Source organism: Liolophura sinensis, chromosome 1 (genome assembly GCF_032854445.1).
Source record: "Liolophura sinensis isolate JHLJ2023 chromosome 1, CUHK_Ljap_v2, whole genome shotgun sequence".
Classification (NCBI taxonomy): Eukaryota; Metazoa; Mollusca; class Polyplacophora; order Chitonida; family Chitonidae; genus Liolophura; species Liolophura sinensis.
Genome location: NC_088295.1, coordinates 66268881 through 66290521, shown reverse-complemented (window position 1 = coordinate 66290521; position 21641 = coordinate 66268881). Strand labels below are relative to the sequence as shown.

The following is a 21641-nucleotide window of genomic DNA, read 5'->3' as shown; positions in this document are numbered from 1 at the left end:
CTGATTATTCCAAGATGGCTGCCCTGAACAAGGTGCATAATATTCCAGGCTGTGGGAAAACAACCCAATTATGCACTGACTGTTGCTTTGTGGGACAGAATTAGTGACATGTTTGGCCACATCAACAGTTTTAAAAGGCACAGAAAAGGAGTAGCACTAAATTTCAAAAAGTGTACTATAGGTGTACTTGAGGTACTAATTTGCATAATTGGCAGTACCTCAGATACACCTTCGATACACCTCAGATACACCTCAAGTATACCTCAGACATACCTCAGTTCAGATATGTTACACCCCAATGGTACACATGAGATGTACCTCAAGTGTACCTTTAGTACAACTTATAAGGGTAAGGGCAGAGTGACCACATTGGTAAGAGGCTGCCGAGTCACTGTGCTGCACTAGAAAACTAACAAGGCTACTTGTATAACAATTGGACTTTATCTGCAGCTATTAAGTCATAGAAACCAACCACCAGCACAGAAGTGGTTGGTTTTCAATCATGAACCGAGGTTCCACAATATCAACCTGTGCACAAACTTTTATTAAAATCGAAGAATATTAAGAGCTAGAGTGTTAAATATTAAAACAAAGTGGTACAGACAGGCAAATGGACAAAGAGAAAGACCCAAATTACATATGTCATTCATGTTTACTGAAGCATGATATAAGAAGGCATTCTGAGAATACTGGTAGCTCCCCTCATTGAGCAGTTCATAAAACTGCTTACAGGTGGAGAAAACATAAAAATGACAAAGTTCAGACGAAAGAGTGCGAAAAGTTATTCCTAAATGTGGTCTTCAATATTTTTTCTGATTTTTCCTTAAAGAGAAAAATACACTTGAAAATAATTTTTGTATCGTAGACCACCTTTTGGCATTTATAGTCTTTTTTCAATAATGTCATAAATGAGGATGTAACACAGGTTTAATAAATATTTTTGAACTAAAATTTGTTCTTTTCAGGTAACAAATGTGTTAAACCTCAATTTGGAACATATTTATACTTTTAATACGTTCACAAATATTATCATAAATTACCTTAAATGCATACGTTTCGATTTAATAAACAAATTTACATTCAAATTAATTTATTAGACGCTCATCACATCCTTATTTAGAACATTATTATGTAACAATGATCAATACCAAAAGTTGGTCTGAACGCCCACCATACAAAAATATTTTCAAATGCCCTTTTCTCTAGAAAAAAAAAATCCCCCCAAAATATTAAAGATCATATTTGCAAATAAGTTTTGATGCTCTTTCATCTGATTTTGGGCATCATTTTTATGTTTTCTTCTCCTTCAATGTTCAAGTCACGTGATACATTCAAATATTGGCCTCTAACCCCCAAAAAGTAGAATGAATGACACTGTCATACACAGACAATATCCTTTAATAATATGGTACTACGATCTAGTCATTAAATCAACAAGAAAGACCAAAATTATTATATTGTAACACCTAGGACTGTTTAACATATGGATAAGGATTGCAGAGCATTGACTTCATGTTATGCAGTCATAAATCATTGTGGTGGTAAAAAAACTGAGACGAGTTAGTGCCCAACTTCATTTACCACAGAGGTCTTTGACATGCAAATCAGGAACTCCATTTGGCATTCCATGTATTATGGGAGGCAATTGCAGCCCTATGAATAGCTGAGCAAAATGTTGAGCTATGAGGTAAATGTTGATGTATGATGTTAATATGCAAATCGCTACCGATGATTGGCTATCTGTGAACTATCGGTGGCCACTGAGACCCTATGTTTGGCCAAAAACTTTAACCAAACTGGACATCGTCACCGACAGCATCTGATCCCTCTCTCGCATTACCTCTCCTTACTTCATAAGGTGAGCTAAACAGATGAACAACATAACAGATTCGTGTAAACGCTTGTTCAGGGGATATACTCTTACTACGTTACAAATAAACGAAGCAGTCCCAAACCTGCAATGCTGCCCGTAAAGGTCCAGACTCCACAACAGTAGCGGGCTTCACCAGCTTGTCCACAGCTTTTCTGCAGAAAAACAAGGATCAGTAAAACAATACACAAAGCAACTGCTACAAATGTCTGTTTTCAAAGTCTTATACGTCTTTATATCAAAACATACATCAGCACTGAAGAAGCTGCTACAGTTACACATAGATCTAAATTTTTCAAATATAATATATTAATGACACCTGATAATATATAATGTTTAATACTCATAAATTCATTGATTAAACAAAAATGTAAAACATGCAGTGTTTAATTATTCCATAAATTGATAAATAAATCTAAATATAGACATATAATTTATGAATATGGAAGATTTTGTACAAATGTTTTCAGGAAATAAGACCAGCCAATGAGAAAAACTTCATGTATGAGTGCATGAATATGTACATTTGTACATATAGCTGTTAACACACATATTTTGTCTCACTAGTGTTTAATGCTCTGCTCAAGAATTTTTCACCTAAACCCCATCAGTCAGATTTTTGGATGGAGAAACCAGACTTTGCATACATGTAAATGAACACACTCTGGGGTCACACCTCCAATCACCCTCTCCCCCATCTACCTGACCTTCTCGCTGATACTTCCTCAGGGGTGAGGGAGATCAAGTCAGTGATGGTGATGTCCTCTGGGAGTTTAGTAGCAGGATGTAAGGTCTGATGGTTCATTAGCTACCCTAGTGGCTGACTGGTACCCACTTCCGTACAGACACCTCTAAACATGGACATATAGCAGTGGGAGGAAGACTGAGGGGAACTTTCACTGGCAGATGTAAGCCTCTTAATTAGAAACATTTAACCGAATTTCTAACAGTAAAGTAGGCCTGCGTTTGATCAGGCTGTTTTAAACAACAGCATAGTATGCAAGCACATATAAAGTACAAGTTCACTGAGAAATCGACCTAATATCATTTAACTGGGAATTTGTGAATAAACTTGTATACAGTCATTTAGCAAATCAGCCATTCCTGTCAATAGTATGTACATGTAGTAACATTTCATGAAAATTTTTTGTAATAATCTTGCTGAACTGCCAAATAGATTCAGCCAAATAGACTTTCAAATCTAAATGTGTATTATTCATCTTTCTATCATTTCCTTCAATATCTGATATGTTACTGTATTTCACACATTATTCAGGTCTGGAATGTAAAAATGCACATTCAGAATCACATAAAAGATATTCACATGATACTTTTGATGCCAACACATACCGGTGCCTAAGCTTTCTTGATAAGACATTAATCATGAAAAACTCTTTAAGCGGCCCTATAATGTAAATCAATTAATCAATCAGAATCAAGCAAAGTGCGTCACTTGAAAAGGAGTAGATTTTCGCCACAAAATACTCCTCAATTGGCAGTAATCATTAATACTCATAAGCATTCATTTCACTCAACCCATGTCAAATCCATCATGACTTAGAATTTAACCTCCTGAAAACTAAGCTTCAAAAATAGATGTAAGCTTCACAATGTCCTCATAAGATAGTACCTCAGTTTGAAGGAATAATACATCTAAATGTTGACAGAAGATGGTGGTGACAAGTACATGTATAAGAAGGGAAAGTACACCAGCGTTAATTAAAACTGCTGCCAACTAACCTGGTCTCTAGGTGATAGTGCATCACATCCCACGCATCCCAGAACAGGGGAACGTCATCATAAATCACAAACACATTCCCTGGGTGGTCAGCGCTTAGTGCATTCCTGTCACCAACACAACCGTAAATACCAATAACTGTCTACTTGGTTAAGACTGTACAACCATTGGTTGATTAACTGTAGGGTTAGGTAAGTATATAAAACAGTGGATTTCTTTGATAGGTATTTCTTGTTTTGTTACTGACAGGATAAGATGTATTTCCTTTCTAAGATAGGAGTTAGACATGTGTTTGGAGAGAACTCTCCCTTGGAAAAAATTTACAATCATTCAAACTGACAATCCAAATGGAGGAAACCTGATTATGTACAAAAATCTGTTAGTTTACAGCCTTGCCTGATGATGCAGTGATAATCCTTGATCTCTCAGCCACTGATATCATACCATAAATGAAAATATAATACATATTTAAATATAAATATATTTATTTATTATAGTTTCATTGGTGTTTTATGCTATACTCCAAAATGGAAAGAAAACCAAGCAGAGAGAGGGGTAAACCCACAACCATCTGCAAGTTGTTGGTAGACATTTCCACACATGACCAAAGTGGAAGGCAGATGTTATTTGTGCGCTTGGTGTTTTACGCCATACTCAAGAATATTTCACGTACATGACGCTGACAAGAATTATCGTGGAAGGAAACTGAGCAGAAACCAGGGGAAACATACAACTATTCAGAGGTTGCTGGCAGACCTTTCAATGTATGACTGGAGAAGAAGCCGGCATGAGCCGGACTTGAACTCGGGACCTTATTGGTGAGAGGCTCCTGGGTCATTGCACTGTGCTGGCATGCTAGCCACCTCGCCCACAGAGGTCCTCTATTTATTTATTTATTTGATTGGTGTTTTACACCGTGCTCAAGAATATTTGACTTATAAGACGGCGGCCAGCATTATGGTGGGAGGAAACCAGGCAGAGCCCGGGGGCAACCCACGACCATCAGCAGGTTGCTGGCAGACCTTCACACGTACGGCTGGGAAGGATATGTTCGTAAGTGATGACTTAATTAATAGCACAAGTATTAATTTAATATACATTTTGAATGAGTACCTAAATTTTAGTATGGACAATTATTAAATTTGTCACTGTTTCTGAGTGTATTAAAACTTTAAGATTGAGTTCATTCATTTATTTTATTTCATTGATGTTTTACACTTTGTACTCAAGAATGCTTCATTTATATGATGGTAGCCAACATTATGATGAAAGAAAACCAAGGCAGGTGCAACCCACTACCATCTGCACCATCCTTGATTGGAGTTTATGGCTTGAAAGTTTGTCATCTCACCTTTTTGATCCTCTTACATACAACTCTGTGATGTGACCGCTTTTGTTGATGAGAGCTTCAACTAGGCCATTCTTAAGGCAGAAACCACCAGCCTGTGAACACCAATGGCACAGAACACTTACTAAAGAGGTCATAATACATTAAAGTATGAAGTATGACATGCATGTACATGCTATATGAGCAACATCTAGATTAGTCTAAAATACTTATTGCTAAAATTTACAGTTGATGCAATGTGAGGGATTTGCATTATCAGAGCAATACTAGTTTGCTCATAACTTTGACAGCATTTCTTGGCAAATGGAACATTTGTTTATGTACATCTGCAAAGGTTCAATTCCTCATAATTTATGTCATAGTAACACAGTAATGTTTGTTCATGTTCATGTAAGCATGGTCCATCCAGCTAATCTGTCAATCACCACAACCAATGTTCCAGGACAATCACCACAGCCAATGTTCCAGGACAATCACCACAACCAATGCTCCAGGACAATCACCACAGTCAATGTTCCAGGACAGTCACCACAGTCAATGTTCCAGGACAATCGCCACAGCCAATGTTCCAGTCCTGTTCATGTATTATTTTATGTTTGCTGGCTTGGCACAGATCAAATATAAATAGAACTTTCTACACCTGCTGAGCAAGTTTCAAGGGGAGTCAAATTTCATAGCATTTAAAGGTACCAAGTCATGGACCCTCAGTCTATGCACTTATGTTCTTATGCATAATGACTGAAAGTTACTTTTATACGTTGAGACTAAACATTAAGGACGATAGTATTCACCTTGGAATCTACACCATGCTTGCTAGGCCTGTACAGTGGGTTACTGTCACATTTCCAAGCAAGTTCAAGTACCGGTATCCAAAAAAGCAGATTCTGTCTTTAGAAACAGACTTTAATATACATGTACATTGCATTCCTCCTGTGCTCTAACCTGTTTGGACGCACTGGCAGGATTAACAGGTGTACAGGGCTGTACGGGGGCCAGTCCGCAGCTGGGAGCAGACACCAATACTACAAACGCAGATTATCACACAGGAATGACAGAGGAACATAAAATTTATCTATTCATTTGACTGGAGCTATATGTCATATATAATATTTCACTTACACGTTGGCAGCCCGCATTATGGTTAGAAAAAGTCTAGGTATGACTGGAAAGAAAGCCAACATGAGGTGGACTTGAACTCACAGCAATGACATTGGTGACAGGCTCCTGAGTCATTTTGGTGCGCTAACAAGCTACAAGACCTAAGCCATGGAGGCCTCGGTACTGTACATGTAAGGAGTTATAAGTAAATGAATATTTTCATACATGTAATAGGAAAATCATGACAAAAACAACGCTTTTGATAGAACCAAAAAATCCAAACCCGCTTTCATTATGTTCCTGAATTTTTGCTTTGTTTTTTCGAGTTTTTCGTTCACACGGTTGTGGTCGTTTTCATGAATGGAGGTCACCACATCCCTAGGCTAACCCATTAACCTTTGGCTGGCCAGTTACTGACAAACTTTATCACAAGTGACATACTAATGAGCACATCACTTTGGAGGCAGATAAGTGGTGATCCATCAATTATTGTCACTATAAAATCTTAACCACACAGTAACAAACCACTCCATTCGGCCCTCAAACTCTTGCCTCCACCCTCACCAGGATCAGTGTTTTCAACTGGGATAAAATGCAATCATGGTCAATACATATCAACTAAACATTATTATCAACATGGATGTCTACAAGATGGCTGTAGCTACGACTATTTAAGGCGGGCAACTGTCTGGACAAAACACAGCCTTACTATTATTCATTTACTCCATTTAAAAGCATCAAATGATGACAGTCAGAGCTGTAGCTGAGCACATAACCCCACCCTTTGTCAGGTGTGTACCTCATGACTTAAAGCTGCACCTATACACGCGGGAGCAAGATTGGGAAATTCTGCCACCTCAGCAGCCATGGGATAGAAAACATCCCTCAGAAACCATTAGTTAAAATTGCTTAAGCCAGTAGTGTCCTCATTTTGGACCGTACACATCACAAATCTGCCAGCCTTTCATTATTCTGTCAGTTTGGAACCATTTGGTCATGGAAAAACTTTTCATTAAAGAGGCTAGATATAATTTTGTCCAAATGACAACGGTTTTCTTTTTCCTTTTCTTTTTCTTTTCTGAGTGACAAGGCAACATAAAAGACTAAACAAGCAACAACTGATTTATTTATTTATTTATTTGATTGGTGTTTTATGCCGTACTCAAGAATATTTCACTTATACAATGGTGGCCAGCAATATGGTCGGAGGAAGCCAGGCAGAGCCCGGGGGAAACCCACGACCATCCGCAGGTCGCTGGAAGAAGCCACAATTGATCTGGCTTCTATAAAACAGAAACTTTAAGCATGAAAGAAATGTCTGTTATTCCTCCTCTAAACTACTGCAAGTTGATGACTTGAGACCAGTTTGTGCCATTACCTATGGTATTGCCATTACAGTCTGTCTGCACTACATTAGGGGTCTCACGTCTGGCTTTCTTCTTTGCAGGGGAGGTAGGCATCTCACCAGAGGGCAGTGTGATCACCTCACGCCTCTCCCATCCCTGCGTGTTAAACACAACTCTAGCTTCTTCACCCTGTCGACAAACCATATGCACATTGCAAAATAATTATATGTAAAAATAAAATAGATGGTATATTTGAAGAAATTTTTAACAATCAAATTTATCATAAAAGAAAGAAATGCTGAGATGCATACATGTACAGTTCAACCTACATGTTAGCAGATCTAAATATACACCTTTAAGGTGTAAGTAAAACCCACATATATCGGCCATCATCACACAGTGCATTTAGTTGTAAATTTATTGATGCAAATATTTGCTGGTATAGTTAAATCATTATGCAAGGAATTGCTTCATACGGTGCCTTTTGAGAACAACATTAAAATAGCTGCAGAGCAACTACATGTATACATATATATATATATATATATATATATATATATATATATACATATTCCATCCCAGCATGACGTCAGTTTGCATGTACCCTAATTCTTCTCAATTGTATCTGTGACCAGTATTAATTTTAAAACATTCTGAAAGACCTAGGGGTAGGGCCTAGAAATAATATGCACGGATTTCTGAAGCTTGCATCATTAGTAACACAAACGAATTATTTTACCATCATTTTCATAATAATTATATGCATAAATTCCATTGTAAAAACTGCATTATACGCTGAAAAGGTTGAAGATTTACAGTTAAAATTACCTGACAAATTACAATAGGGTAAATACAGATTTCAATACCTCTTCAGTCTTACAATGTATTGTATGCATGGTTGTGTCTGCCCATGGATGCTTTACAAAGCTATTACCGCACCATGTCACATTAACATTGTCTACATTATTGTAGATGTATGTCATCCATATGGTTCCGCAGATGTTGCGCCAGGCGCATCTATGGCTGCTTCCTTTGACGTGTTAGAAATGACCCAGATAGCAGAACCCAAATTTGTCACACAGTCATGACACCAAACCTTTAGAGGGTACTGACATCTACTTATCAACAAAAATTTTCTCTTTTTAATATCCAAATGATGAGCACCCACTGAAATTTTAGATTTATTTGTGCCATTTGATTGGTTCTCAAGAATATTTCACTTACACAACGGCAGCCTGCATTATCGTGGGAGGAAACCAGGCAGACGTATGAGAGAAACTCATGACTATCCACATGAAGTCAGTGATGAAAGCTGATGACAAAAATTACTTACCTTGCTTTTAGACAGTGCAGCAATTGCTTCTGACATAAGGTTATGGGACGACTCTTCAATATCTGCTCAAGTACAAAGTGTAATGTATGTTAAGAAAACAATAGCATATTGGAGGAATAGATTCTTGCAATTCAAAACATCTGTTTCTTCATATGCAGAAATTATAGATTAACTTCTTGAGAACTATTTAATATGTATGCACATATTGTATTTCTTAAAATAACTTTATAATACAAAAAGGCCACAAAGTGGGTAGGGCCTGGGATCAAACCTGGGTCGGTCATACCAAACTTGCTGCTTGGCTCTCAGCATGGGAGGTTAGAGCAAGGAAACATAACTGGTTGACCTGGTGTCAGTATAATGTGACTGGGTGGGGTGTCATGTCTGGTGTCTTCGGCATGATACTTCAGTGGCAACAACACCCTGGCGGCATGGACTCACACTGCCACACACAAGACTCACAATATGTACACACACCTGATGACTCCTCGTCATATGACTGAAAAATTATTTCGTATGACGTTAAACTCAGCATACGTAGTTAAAGCATACGTACACACATGCATACAAAAAGGTTGAAACAAGGGCTGATAAAATACATTTGGATTCTGTTCATTTATCTGTAGTAAAAAGTTGAATAAGTGTAAGCAATCTGCAGCTCAGCATTACTGCAGAAATAAATTGGTGGCGACAGAAGCATCTAAAGGGAAGTAACTCCATCTCAAAATTCCAAGGAGTTATATACCTTCATTCGTATTTAAATACCAATAATTTGCACACTGCAAGAAACCAGAACTAACCTTTGTAATACCTGACTGCATCCTCATAAACCTATTGCAAGGAGGAAGAAAAAAATACACTTGTAGAAAGATTGAAGGAGATAAAATTTAGAATCATCAGCTCAAGATATAATAATATTTTATAAAGTTAACTGTAGATTAAACTTGTTTTTCTATATCAATACTCTTTTGTATGTTACATACACATATGCAGATTTCATGTTCTTACAGGTAAGCAGTAAATAAATAAACTTGAGAAGTATAGCAACATTAATGATGTCTACTGATAGCAGTAAGTGTTTCAGTCTTGAAGCAACAATGTACTGCTTCTGTCTTTTGTTCTCAGCTATCAGCAGATGATCAAAGCTGCCTAATTTCTATGCTAGTCTTCAATGATTAGCAGTCTAGGTTTCAAATTCAGTACATTCCTTTCCATTTTTTTCACACATTTTTTTCATTCTTATTTTTACTATTCAGCATACACTTTATGCAGAGCATACTTTGCTATCCGCAACAGTGTACATGTAGCCCAGCACTGCTATCTGAGAGTAATGTTTGTTTTCTTTTTACTGGTCTTCCCATAAGCCCCAATGGACATTGTGTCTTGCTGCCTATGGTTCAAATCCAGGAAATTCCTGCCAATTTTTTTCCCATCATCATGAACTTTATAGACATCAGGCTACTAGAATGGTAAAACATTAATAGCAAACGACCCTGGCAGCACTGCTGGATAACAGCTTAAATTTAAAACTTTAAATCCCTATTTCAAATCGCTGGAAGTCTTCAGCAAAAAAGACAACTCAGTATGTGTACCTCAGCAATAGAAGAGCCTGGCAGGACATCATGGAACTGATTCAGTAAGAGGAGCTTCCAGAGTCTCAGGAGTTCTGCAGACGGGTACTCATAACTTTTCTGCACAGCCAGAATCACAGCGATAGAGGCCATAGTCTCCACATCGTGCAGCCAGAACTCACACTTTCTGTTGTAATACTTGGTCTGGAAAAAGAAGTTTTAAGACATCACTTTATTACAGGGTTTATTTCTTTTTATTTGATTGCTGTTTTAGCTCGACGCTCACAAACTATTACGCGCACATGGATTTCGTTCTAAATACAGCATATTTCAAAACAGTTGACCACCACAAAAGACAGAAACATTGGGCTAAAGAAAAAAAAAAAAGAAAATAAACAAGGAAAATACAATAAAATGAAGACTGGAAAAATGGTGGAAATATTATTTATACAACATCAAGTAAGTATGGCTGGCTTTTCAAAACACAGATGCTATCTGATTGCAAGAAATGTAAGGTTTATATAAACATCATCTCAGACCTGACAAGTGGCATTTTGAAGTTTAGTATAGCAGCTGTAAAGTGTGCTAAAAAAAAATCACGTCAATTTTACCACCAATTTTAGAAGTGAAAAAGTGATTTAATTACATGTGGATGACTGGAAGTTCCTTAAATTTACTGAAGTCTCTGTAAGTTCTTGAAAGAGTTTGTCAACAAAGTTAATGGGCAGCTGATCCATGGCAGAAATTGAGGTGGAACGTGCAATTTGAGAAGGAAGCACCCTGGAAAATACCCGCAGTTGTACATGTTCTAGTGGTATGGTTAATATTGTGTGTGAACTTCTGTGGAACAAACAGATCATTCTGCACTGTAGAAGATGACGGGACAGCTGCATCAATTTCTGTGGATGTATTGGGTTGGGGAGGAAGAGTTACGCTTGCAGCGGAAGGCTGTCTGACTGGGGCATTTGAAATGATGTGGCTCATCTTTTCCTGCATACCATGAGAAGCAACAGCGTAATTACTTATACTTGCAACATTTTTGTGGCCAGTCAGTTGCATAATAGTCGTGGGAGCTACGCCAGCATGAAGGAGACGGTTACATGTTGTTTTGCGGGCACTGTGGTCTATCAAACGGCCAGGTAAGTTCAATCGTTTTGCCATGGTTTTCATAATTGATTTTAGGGTGTGCTCTCCCATTGATTGGCATTTCTATCATACATTACTGCAAGCTTTTCTTTGTGCCGAGGTAAAATGGACTGTCAGCTGTTCACATTTTTGGTGGCCTGTGGACCTCGTAGACTTTGTACGCCTCTACAGGGCAGTCATATAGTTTGACATCGACAGTTATCAGCACTGTGAAATGTTACTTGAGGCCAAAAATTACGAAGCATACGACACAAAAAAATGACGACAATATTTAAATATAACCTTTTTGCCCATTATGTTGGCATGTGGACAGTGTAGAAAAAATTATATTAGTTTTTAGGGAGAATAAATCACATGTTCATTTAAGGTCAGCACAGCATGGATATCCTCATCAAGGACCACAGGGCTTTCCCAGGGAAAATGTTCAGAGGATGGTGATACGAAAAAATATCAGGGGGCTTTGTATCAAGCAGGTTACATGCATAGGTATATGTTAAAAAACAAAACATACAAAACCGAAGACCTTTTGCACATTGCTGCAGACCTTTCCACTTAAAGCCGGAGAGGAAGCCAGCATGAGCTCACAGTGACTGCACTTGTTGTTATTATTATTATTATCAAACATAACTATAAATATTTATTTATTTGACTGGTGTTGTATGTTTTACTCAACAAGACTACATATAATGACTTGTGTAACAGTAATCATGTCCATCAAATTGTGACAGAAATTAAGCAGAACCTGGTGAAAACATGCGGGCCATGCCAAATGTCTCACAAGCCCTTTGCAACATCAACAACTAAAGTGACCTGAGTTTGGAAGTCAACACTCCACCCACAGTGCTGCAAGCATGATATTCAATATTTGATAAACCAAAAATGAATCTGGTTCTAACTTCTGTCCCCTATCAAGGTGTAGGGCTACGGGCATGAACTGAGTCAGTCTAGAAAGACATATTACCTGAGCCTGTGAGGTGTAAGTACCATTGTGCATCTCTAGGTAGAGTTCACCTGTCCAGGTACACAGGTTCTGAAGGTCACTGGCCTCCACTGCAGAGAAATACTCATCTGGGGAGCCTAGTTTGACTCTGCAACAAAGGAAATGGAGTGAGTGAATGACTGCTTGACTGATTTATTTCCATATCCTGTCAATGAGTAACCATGTAATGAATTTATCCTGCAAAAGTCTCTTGCAGTATAAATTTGTTATACAGCAATAACATGGTTATTCAGCGCAAGACCGAGGTATGGGCAAATGGGTTCAGAGATGTGACCAACAGGACAATGGGAGATAACCTAGTCAGAAGACACGGATAACAGTGCCTGCAGGATACAGGAATATACATATCCCCCACATGACCAATGCTGTCCCATGAAAAGAACATTATTTTGTTTGATGGGGAATTATGAAATATATGGTGTCAGTCACCCTCATTTGGGGCTCAACCCACTCCTCGGCAGATGCCTCGCCCAATATAGGTGTTACTGACACCATATATTTCCATATCCTGTCACTAATGGTGTTACTAATAATGCCACCTACTCAGGAACATGTCACTTGATTTGAAGAAAATGGAACGCTTAGAGAAAACTAACACTGTCAGGTGTGTTTGGAGAACAGCTGGTGAATTGTCCCACACAAGATGCACAGATTTTCACCTCATGTGCGAGCACAATGAGGAATGCCAAAATGGCGAAAGGCTTCGACCTCAAACAAATCTCACATGGGCCATGGATCACAAACTGATTTCAAAACTTCAAGAACAATGGAAGCAACAGAATTTCAAGAAATTCCACATCCATCTGCTGTGTTTACAATCTGACAATTCCCAGACAAATACATGTATCTCAACTGTCATGACAATTAAGCCCCATCCAGATATCTCAAAGCCTCACTCAAATTAGCATGTATGATTTACTTAATGATTTATTAAATTGACTGGCATTAGCATGATACACCACAAGTGAACATGTACACGTAGGTTTGTTTTACGCTGCACTCAGTAATATTTCACTTATACGACAGCATAAGGCATTATGGAGGGAGAAAACCAAGCAGAGCCCTTGGAAACCCACAATCATCCACAGGTTGCTGGCAGACCTTCCCATGTATTGCAGGAAAAACCAGAATGACTTGTGCCTGAACTCACAACAACTGCATTGGTGAGAAGCTTGAGTCACTGTGCTGCATTAGTACCCTAATCACGAGGGCACAGTGGCCCCCTGGGCACAATGGCCCCCTGGAAGTCTGATTGACACAGCTAATTCTGCCTTGCACAAAGTTGTCAGTAACTTGTCAAAAGTTGGATGGTTTACTCCGTGCACTGTCAGTTTCCTCCACTCTTATATTATAAACAGAAAAAACTTTATCCACTTTTAAAACCTTAATGTCAGAACTGACATCTCTTGAACTGAGCCATACGGAGATATATTCTGTTAATACAGTTTATATATGTACCACAGATTTAGCTAGTGACTCACAATTACACATCTAATCAATTAAATGTGTTCACAACTTACTTTGGCGTACCATCCACATCCTTCATCTTGATCAATCTTTCCAGCATCTCCTCTCTGAAAATGCATAATGTTAGGGATGCAGAAATCCTGATATTGGCAGGGCGGTTTATACATGCACATTGACAAATACTGTCTTTCCCCTAAGCCTAGCATTTTTCGTGTGTCATATTTTGCTTTTATTCTGACTATTAAAATCCCTCTGTCTTATATAAAGAACTTCCGTGTGGTTAGATTAATTTTTTATCAGAAAAAATTAAGTTTTGACATCAAAAGTTTCATTTTATGGCCTTAATGTGCAAGTTGATCTTTGCATACAAAAGTTTAAGTGACATTTTGAAGTAATATAACAGTTATATTTGTCCCTGGTGAAATACAGTATTACAGGTAAAACCAGACTGCACTGCTTCTAGTTGTGTACTAGTACATCCCAGTAAACATAGAAAATTGAAACCAGATACATGTATATTGTGGAGACACTGGTAAATGAATACATGTAGATGCACCACCCTGTTCACGCATTATCGCATAATTTCTAATACTTTCAGATACTGACAACATTGTCGTCAAACAATTTCAACATCCATTTTATGAAGAAAGATGAATTCGATTCATTCATGTCACGTCAACATGCACATGTAGACATATCTAACAGCAGTGGTCAAAATGGTTATCAGAAATAGTGCAGAGGTAAAAAAAAGCAACGTTATACAGTACCAAGATTTATTTATTTATTTATTTGATTCATTGAGTTTTAACACTATATTCAAATAATTTTCACTTATATGTTGTGTTCAAGTTAATACTTGAAGGAAACCTAGAGAACCTGGTCAACATCACCTTTGCCAGATACCCAAACTAGAGAACCTGGTCAACATCACCTTTGCCAGATACCCAATCTAGAGAACCTGGTCAACATCACCTTTGCCACATATCCATCTTAGAGAACCTGGTCAACATCACCTTTGCCAGGTACCCGACCTAGAAAACCTGGTCAACATCACCTTTGCCAGATACACGACCTAGAGAACCTGGTCAACATCACCTTTGCCAGATACCCAATCTAGAGAACCTGGTCAACATCACCTTTGCCACATATCCACCCCAGAGAACCTGGCCAACATCACCTTTGCCAGATACCCGGCCTAGAGAACCTGGTCAACATCACCTTTGCCAGGTACCTGATCTAGAGAACCTGGCCAACATCACCTTTGCCACAGGCCCGACCTAGAGAACCTGGAGAACATCATCTTTGCCAAATACCCAACCTTGAGAACCTGGTCAACACCACCTTTGCCATAGACCCAACCTAGAGAACCTGGTCAACATCACCTTTGCCACAGACCTGACCTAGTGAACCTGGTCAGCATCACCTTAGCCAGATATCCCACCTAGAGAACCAGGTCAACATCACCTTTGCCTGAGACCCAACCTAGAGAACCTGGTCAACATCACCTTTGACAGATACTGGACCTAGAGAACCTGGTCAACATCACCTTTGCCAGATACCGACCTAGAGAACCTGGTCAACATCACCTTTGCCAGATACCCAACATAGAGAACCTGGTCAACATCACCTTTGCCAGGTATGCGACCAAGAGAACCTGGTCAACATCACCTTTGCCAGGTATGCGACCAAGAGAACCTGGTCAACATCATCTTTGCCAGGTACCCGACCTAGAGAACCTGGTCAACATCACCTTTGCCAGATACCCGACCTAGAGAAACTGGTCAACATCAGTGTTGCCAGATACCTGACCCAGAGAGCTTGGTCAACATCACCTTTGCCAGATACCCAATCTAGAGAACCTGGTCAACATCACCTTTGCCAGATACCCGACCTAGAGAACCTGGTCAACATCACTTTTGTCAGACACCCGACCTAGAGAACCTGGTCAACATCACCTTTGCCAGATACCCGACCTAGAGAACCTGGTCAACATCACCTTTGCCAGATACCCAACCTAGAGAACCTGGTCAACATCACCTTTGACAGATACACGACCTAGAGAACCTGGTCAACATCACTTTTGCCAGATACCCAACCTAGAGAACCTGGTCAACATCACCTTTGACAGATACTGGACCTAGAGAACCTGGTCAACATCACCTTTGCCAGATACCCGACCTAGAGAACCTGGTCAACATCACCTTTGCCAGATACCCAACCTAGAGAACCTGGTCAACATCACCTTTGCCACAGACCAGACCTAGAGAACCTGGTCAACATCACCTTTGCCAGGTATGCGACCAAGAGAACCTGGTCAACATCATCTTTGCCAGGTACCCGACCTAGAGAACCTGGTCAACATCACCTTTGCCAGATACCCGACCTAGAGAAACTGGTCAACATCAGTGTTGCCAGATACCTGACCCAGAGAGCTTGGTCAACATCACCTTTGCCAGATACCCAATCTAGAGAACCTGGTCAACATCACCTTTGCCAGATACCCGACCTAGAGAACCTGGTCAACATCACCTTTGTCAGACACCCGACCTAGAGAACCTGGTCAACATCACCTTTGCCAGATACCCAAACTAGAGAACCTGGTCAACATCACCTCTGCCAGATACCCAACCTAGAGAACCTGGTCAACATCACCTTTGACAGATACACGACCTAGAGAACCTGGTCAACATCACCTTTGCCAGACACCCGACCTAGAGAACCTGGTCAACATCACCTTTGCCAGATACCCGACCTAGAGAACCTGGTCAACATCACCTTTGCCAGATACCCGACCTAGAGAACCCGGTCAACATCACCTTTGCCAGATACCCAACCTAGAGAACCTGGTCAACATCACCTTTGCCAGACACCCGACCTAGAGAACCTGGTCAACATCACTTTTGCCAGATACCCGACCTAGAGAACCTGGTCAACATCACCTTTGTCAGGTACCCGACCTAGAGAACCTGGTCAACATCACCTTTGCCAGATACCCGACCTAGAGAACCTGGTCAACATCACCTTTGCCAGATACCTGAAAAACCTCCAGGTAAAAATGCTGCAGCCAAACCAGTAAACTTAACATGGTCTATTGAGTAACATGTTTCCTTTTTTCTCAAAAGCAAAAAATGCAAAAGCAACCATATGAGACAAGAATCCAGGAGAGAAAACCAGTGAAACTCACGAGGGTCCTTGACCTCCATCTCCATGACCAAACAGAAACATGGTCTTAGCACTGCGTCCTTTGTCGCCATGGTTATCCCGCGTTTTCAGAATCTAAACATAGTGGAAGAGTTAGAAGTGGAAGAGTTAGAAGTGGAAAAACAATCATTTAAACAACAAAACAAACAAAAAACAGAAGAATGGTTCGGAAAAAAAAGCTATTGAAACTTCAATAATTTGCAAAACATTTCACTGGAACCACATGTACATTGTACACTGCTTTAATACTACACTATTTTCTGATTTGAAAACAATAATTTAATAAAAAAAAAAAGCAGAAGAATATATCATTCTATATTGTATACTGATACACCCCAATGACTAGCACAATTCTATGTCTAGTCTTATACAAGCCTAGCCCTACTCCATCACTGTGCTTTAACCCGGCAGTAGGCGAAATCGCACTAAAGTACTTGGGGCGCTCAGTCAAACTTATGCTCCGGATGTTCCTACATGTATTCTGTAGTCGGTAAAACCGACATATTGTACGGTCGTTGGCCTACCTTGTTAGAAAGAAAGCTGAACATTCTGGTTCTAAAGCATACATTTAACAATTTGTTATGCCACTACAAAAGGAAATACAATCGAACATCCACATGTGAATATTACAAGATGTACATGTGCTGTATATGCTGAATATAATGATATTACAAGATGTACATGTGCTGTATATGCTGAATATAATGATATTACAAGATGTACATGTGCTATATATGCTGAATATAATGATATTACATGATGTACATGTGCTGTATATGCTGAATATAATGATATTACAAGATGTACATGTGCTGTATATGCTGAATATAATGATATTTCAAGATGTACATGTCCTGTATATGCTGAATATAATGATATTACATGATGTAAATGTGCTGTATATGCTGAATATAATGATATTACATGCATAATCAAGATGGAAATGAGGATGACATGAGTTAACATGCTGATATGTACTGAGTCATGCAGCATCCACATAGGACTCGGCTGTATAAGACGAGAGCTGTTAGAGCCCTTGTGTTTAGGCCTACCTCTTCCACCTGTGCCTTCATGGTATAACAGTCCCCTGGGGGGAAGTGAGTTAGTACACGACTGCCGTCTATACCCTCCCACCAAAACGTGTTGTGCTGAAAACAGGTTATGGCTGCACATGATGTTTTGTTTTATAGCAATATTTCATCAGACTGACTTCATCAACTTGCTCTTATCATTTTTTTCTTACGCACTGATTAAATTTTATTGAAACCCAGCTAAATTCAATATGCCAGGAACATCAGGCAGCTCCAAATCTTCGAACCAGTAACAAATAAATCTTCATCACTTCAGTGATGAGAGGCTACAGCTGGAGCTAACACCAGCACATTCATCATACCTTCCATTACCAGATATACAATTAATATGAAAGCAAACAACCAACATCAAAAGTTCTCAGGAAGCCATTCTAATCTACATGTATATTTGACGAAGTCTTAAGATCAAATGACTCTGAAGCAAACTAATGTTAACTGAATTTCAATTTTTTTCTTACTGGGAATTTGTTGATGAGGTTCCAGCTGATTTTCTGGGTAAGGAATCTATCCAGTCCGAATAACTTCATGATCTGAGGTAACTGACCGGAATAACCAAATGTGTCTGGTAACCAGAACTGTGGACAAAAATGCAATATTATGGGTATTTTAGACATAACTACTAAGGGTAAATCAAACTATAATTCTACAATACCTTCAACAGACCTTAAGAATTCAGCAGCAGTGCATGGCTTATTATCAGTGTTTTGACAAATGACATCATAACAACAAACCAGAAATCAATCATTTTTTGATTTATAAACTAATAACTGAAGTAGAATCTATACTAAAGAATTCTAAGGCTTATAAAGGTTTTTTAAATTTTGCTCATTAATATTCAGACATTCTCCTAAAACAACTTCATATTCAAGCACAAACAGTCCCAACGTGCTCCAGGGATATATGTCCTTATTTAACTTACTAAATTTCCTGGAAATCAGTTTCACATATTTCCCAGAAAATAGCTAATTGCTTACCTCTTTACACCTGAAGTTAAACTCCTGCTGAAAGTATCTCTGACCATACAGGAATTGTCTGACAAAGGCCTCTCCACTTGGCATGTTCCCATCCTGAGATATACATGGGAGAAAATGTACTTTAAAGGAGAAGGAAATTTAAATATCAATCAAATACCATTGAAAAGAGTATGTATTTCCTTACAAGTGCATGCCATAAAAAAATTCTAATATGTACCTCAAATTGATAAATTATAAAAAAAGTCAGCGCCAAAATCAACTAGTCTGAAAGTCTTCTTTGTTAGGAGGAGAAACCGCCAAAGTGCAGTTCGTACATTACCGGTAGAACTCTTCTTCCCAGGAGGCAGTGAACAGCTTGATGATTGGGAAGCTGGAATGTTGGACATAGGTTCCAAGTTTACACGAACAAGCAGTTTTAACGACTCTCATTGACTTAGAGCCAACACACCCCTCGCATAAATTACAGAGTGATAAAGATGGATGACGCCATGGACTTAGCGATTTATTCCAGCTTTGCTGTTTTCAGGCTTTACGTGTACGGCGAGGAAAAATTGCAAAATTATGCAGCAGGCACCACCAGATAGAAAAAATGTGCTCTTTTCAGCCTATAGTGTCATGTTTTTAAGTTTTCTTCTCCTTTGGCTTTAACATAACATAACAGTTCCTCTAGACCTTATCGTGGTTAACTAATACCTGAAAATAATAAGCATGCTTGAAGAAAATTAGAAACAAAAATAACAACATTTCAATGACCAATTATACGCATGTCACAGTCAATATTTTTTCTCACTGTTTCAAGCTTCTTAATAGCCCATAAAATGAAATGGAAATGGATGGCATTTCATCAAGGAGAGATAACTCCGCAAAGATGGTGCACACTTGAGCCATCCGCAATTTGTTTTGAGCTGTGATCTATTATGCCTGCTTAAAAGAAAAACGCAAGTTGTTCCCCATCATCCACACAGAAATTTGTTTCCAGAACAGGGTTAACATTTAAGTCTTCTTAAAAACAACCCTTGTGTCTTTGTAGTTTCTAGGTTACATTTGAAAAAAAAAAAGGTTGCCAGCTACTGTCATTTCTATCCTTGGAGATTTTGGTCATGAGCAATTTCAGCAGACATGATATCATGTGCAAATACGCAAACGAATGTCTGATTACATCTAAGTGCATATACATGTTTTTATTAAATAGAGTACAATTTTCCCCAAGGCTCTGCCTGGTTTCCTCCCACCATAATGCTGGTGAATTACATATAAGTGATATATTCTTGAGTACGTCATAAACCTCCAATCAAATAAATCAATAAATGAATCAAACTGAGCACAATTAACTGAGCAGCTCAATCTCAGTAAATCTGAGTAAGTTAAAATTGCGGTGTATGTGAGTGTCTTGGTAAACATATCAATTCAGGGGAGGCAACTCTCGACAGCATCAGCAATTCAAGCCTCTCCACCTTTTCCTTAAATGGATGGAAGACACTAGATAACGATTATTATTCAGCTATTTCTATCACTATTTCACATATGTACACCGTATAAATGAGCTTACCATCTCCACCCAGCACCCTCCCACAGGCAAGAACCTGCCAGTCTTTACCATCTTGCTGATTTCAGTGTATAGTCCAGGGTAGTGCTCCTTCACCCACTCATACTGCTGTGCCTGCAAACCAAACCATACAGTGTGTTTGCATGCATAATACTGTACGTGTGTGGGGAATGCCAGTCCTCTAAAAGGGAAAATAAACAATGTAACCAATGAAACAGCAGAGTTTTCTAGCTACTTGTTAAACAATGCCAGCTACATTTATTGTTATTCATAATCACCTGTGGTGTTGTTTAAGTAAGTAAGAGGCAATACTGTTCCAGGAGCTACAAAACTTGCTTCTTTTGCTAGAGCCTCGGCACACCCCATTCTTTATTTACTACCCATAGGTTCAAAAAACACTACATGCACAAATGCCTGTCAAGTTTTTGTCGTGCAACCAAAATAAGTAACATGTACAGCATATTGTAAATTTTCAACATTTCCACATGACGACGAATATACATATTTTGGAGAATTTATTCTGTCTTGACATTAAAAGCCTACTTTTTGTGAAGGCGTAATATTACCCAACCCAATCAATACTGTTTATCCAACAGAATAAAATAACTACTGAAGATCCATAAATATCATAGTTTATGGTTATGTTTTCCATGCAGGCATACATGAAGCTTACCTGAGAACATGCAAATATGAAGTCTGGGTACTCCTTCATCAGTGTAAGTGTTGTAGACCAGCTACGGGCACACTTCCGTATTGTCTCAGCATATGGCCACAGCCATGCTGTGTGAAGAATAAGACGAAATGCACATAGCTTAGTATGGCATTTGCAAGTATATGAATACTTTATGTAATAAAGAGGTAGAAGATGTCTTTCCTCAACTATACGCCTCGTGTACACCAAGCCTTGGTAGA

General features: G+C 38.8%; 1 protein-coding gene across 1 annotated transcript in view; it reads right to left on the bottom strand.

The window, feature by feature from the left end:
• Nucleotides 1-21641, bottom strand: part of LOC135478692 (alpha-mannosidase 2C1-like) — a 40385-nt gene that overhangs the window by 12350 nt on the left and 6394 nt on the right. Inside the window, exons 8-23 of the mRNA XM_064758643.1 lie at nt 21403-21509; nt 20733-20843; nt 19184-19276; nt 18668-18784; nt 18171-18266; nt 17102-17193; nt 13971-14024; nt 12412-12538; nt 10326-10508; nt 9534-9564; nt 8734-8795; nt 7433-7589; nt 5899-5978; nt 4960-5051; nt 3611-3715; nt 1956-2025 (exon numbers count right to left, since the gene is read on the bottom strand). Coding sequence (XP_064614713.1) covers nt 1956-2025; nt 3611-3715; nt 4960-5051; nt 5899-5978; nt 7433-7589; nt 8734-8795; nt 9534-9564; nt 10326-10508; nt 12412-12538; nt 13971-14024; nt 17102-17193; nt 18171-18266; nt 18668-18784; nt 19184-19276; nt 20733-20843; nt 21403-21509 — 1577 coding nt within the window. The remainder of the gene's footprint in view (nt 1-1955; nt 2026-3610; nt 3716-4959; nt 5052-5898; nt 5979-7432; nt 7590-8733; nt 8796-9533; nt 9565-10325; nt 10509-12411; nt 12539-13970; nt 14025-17101; nt 17194-18170; nt 18267-18667; nt 18785-19183; nt 19277-20732; nt 20844-21402; nt 21510-21641) is intronic.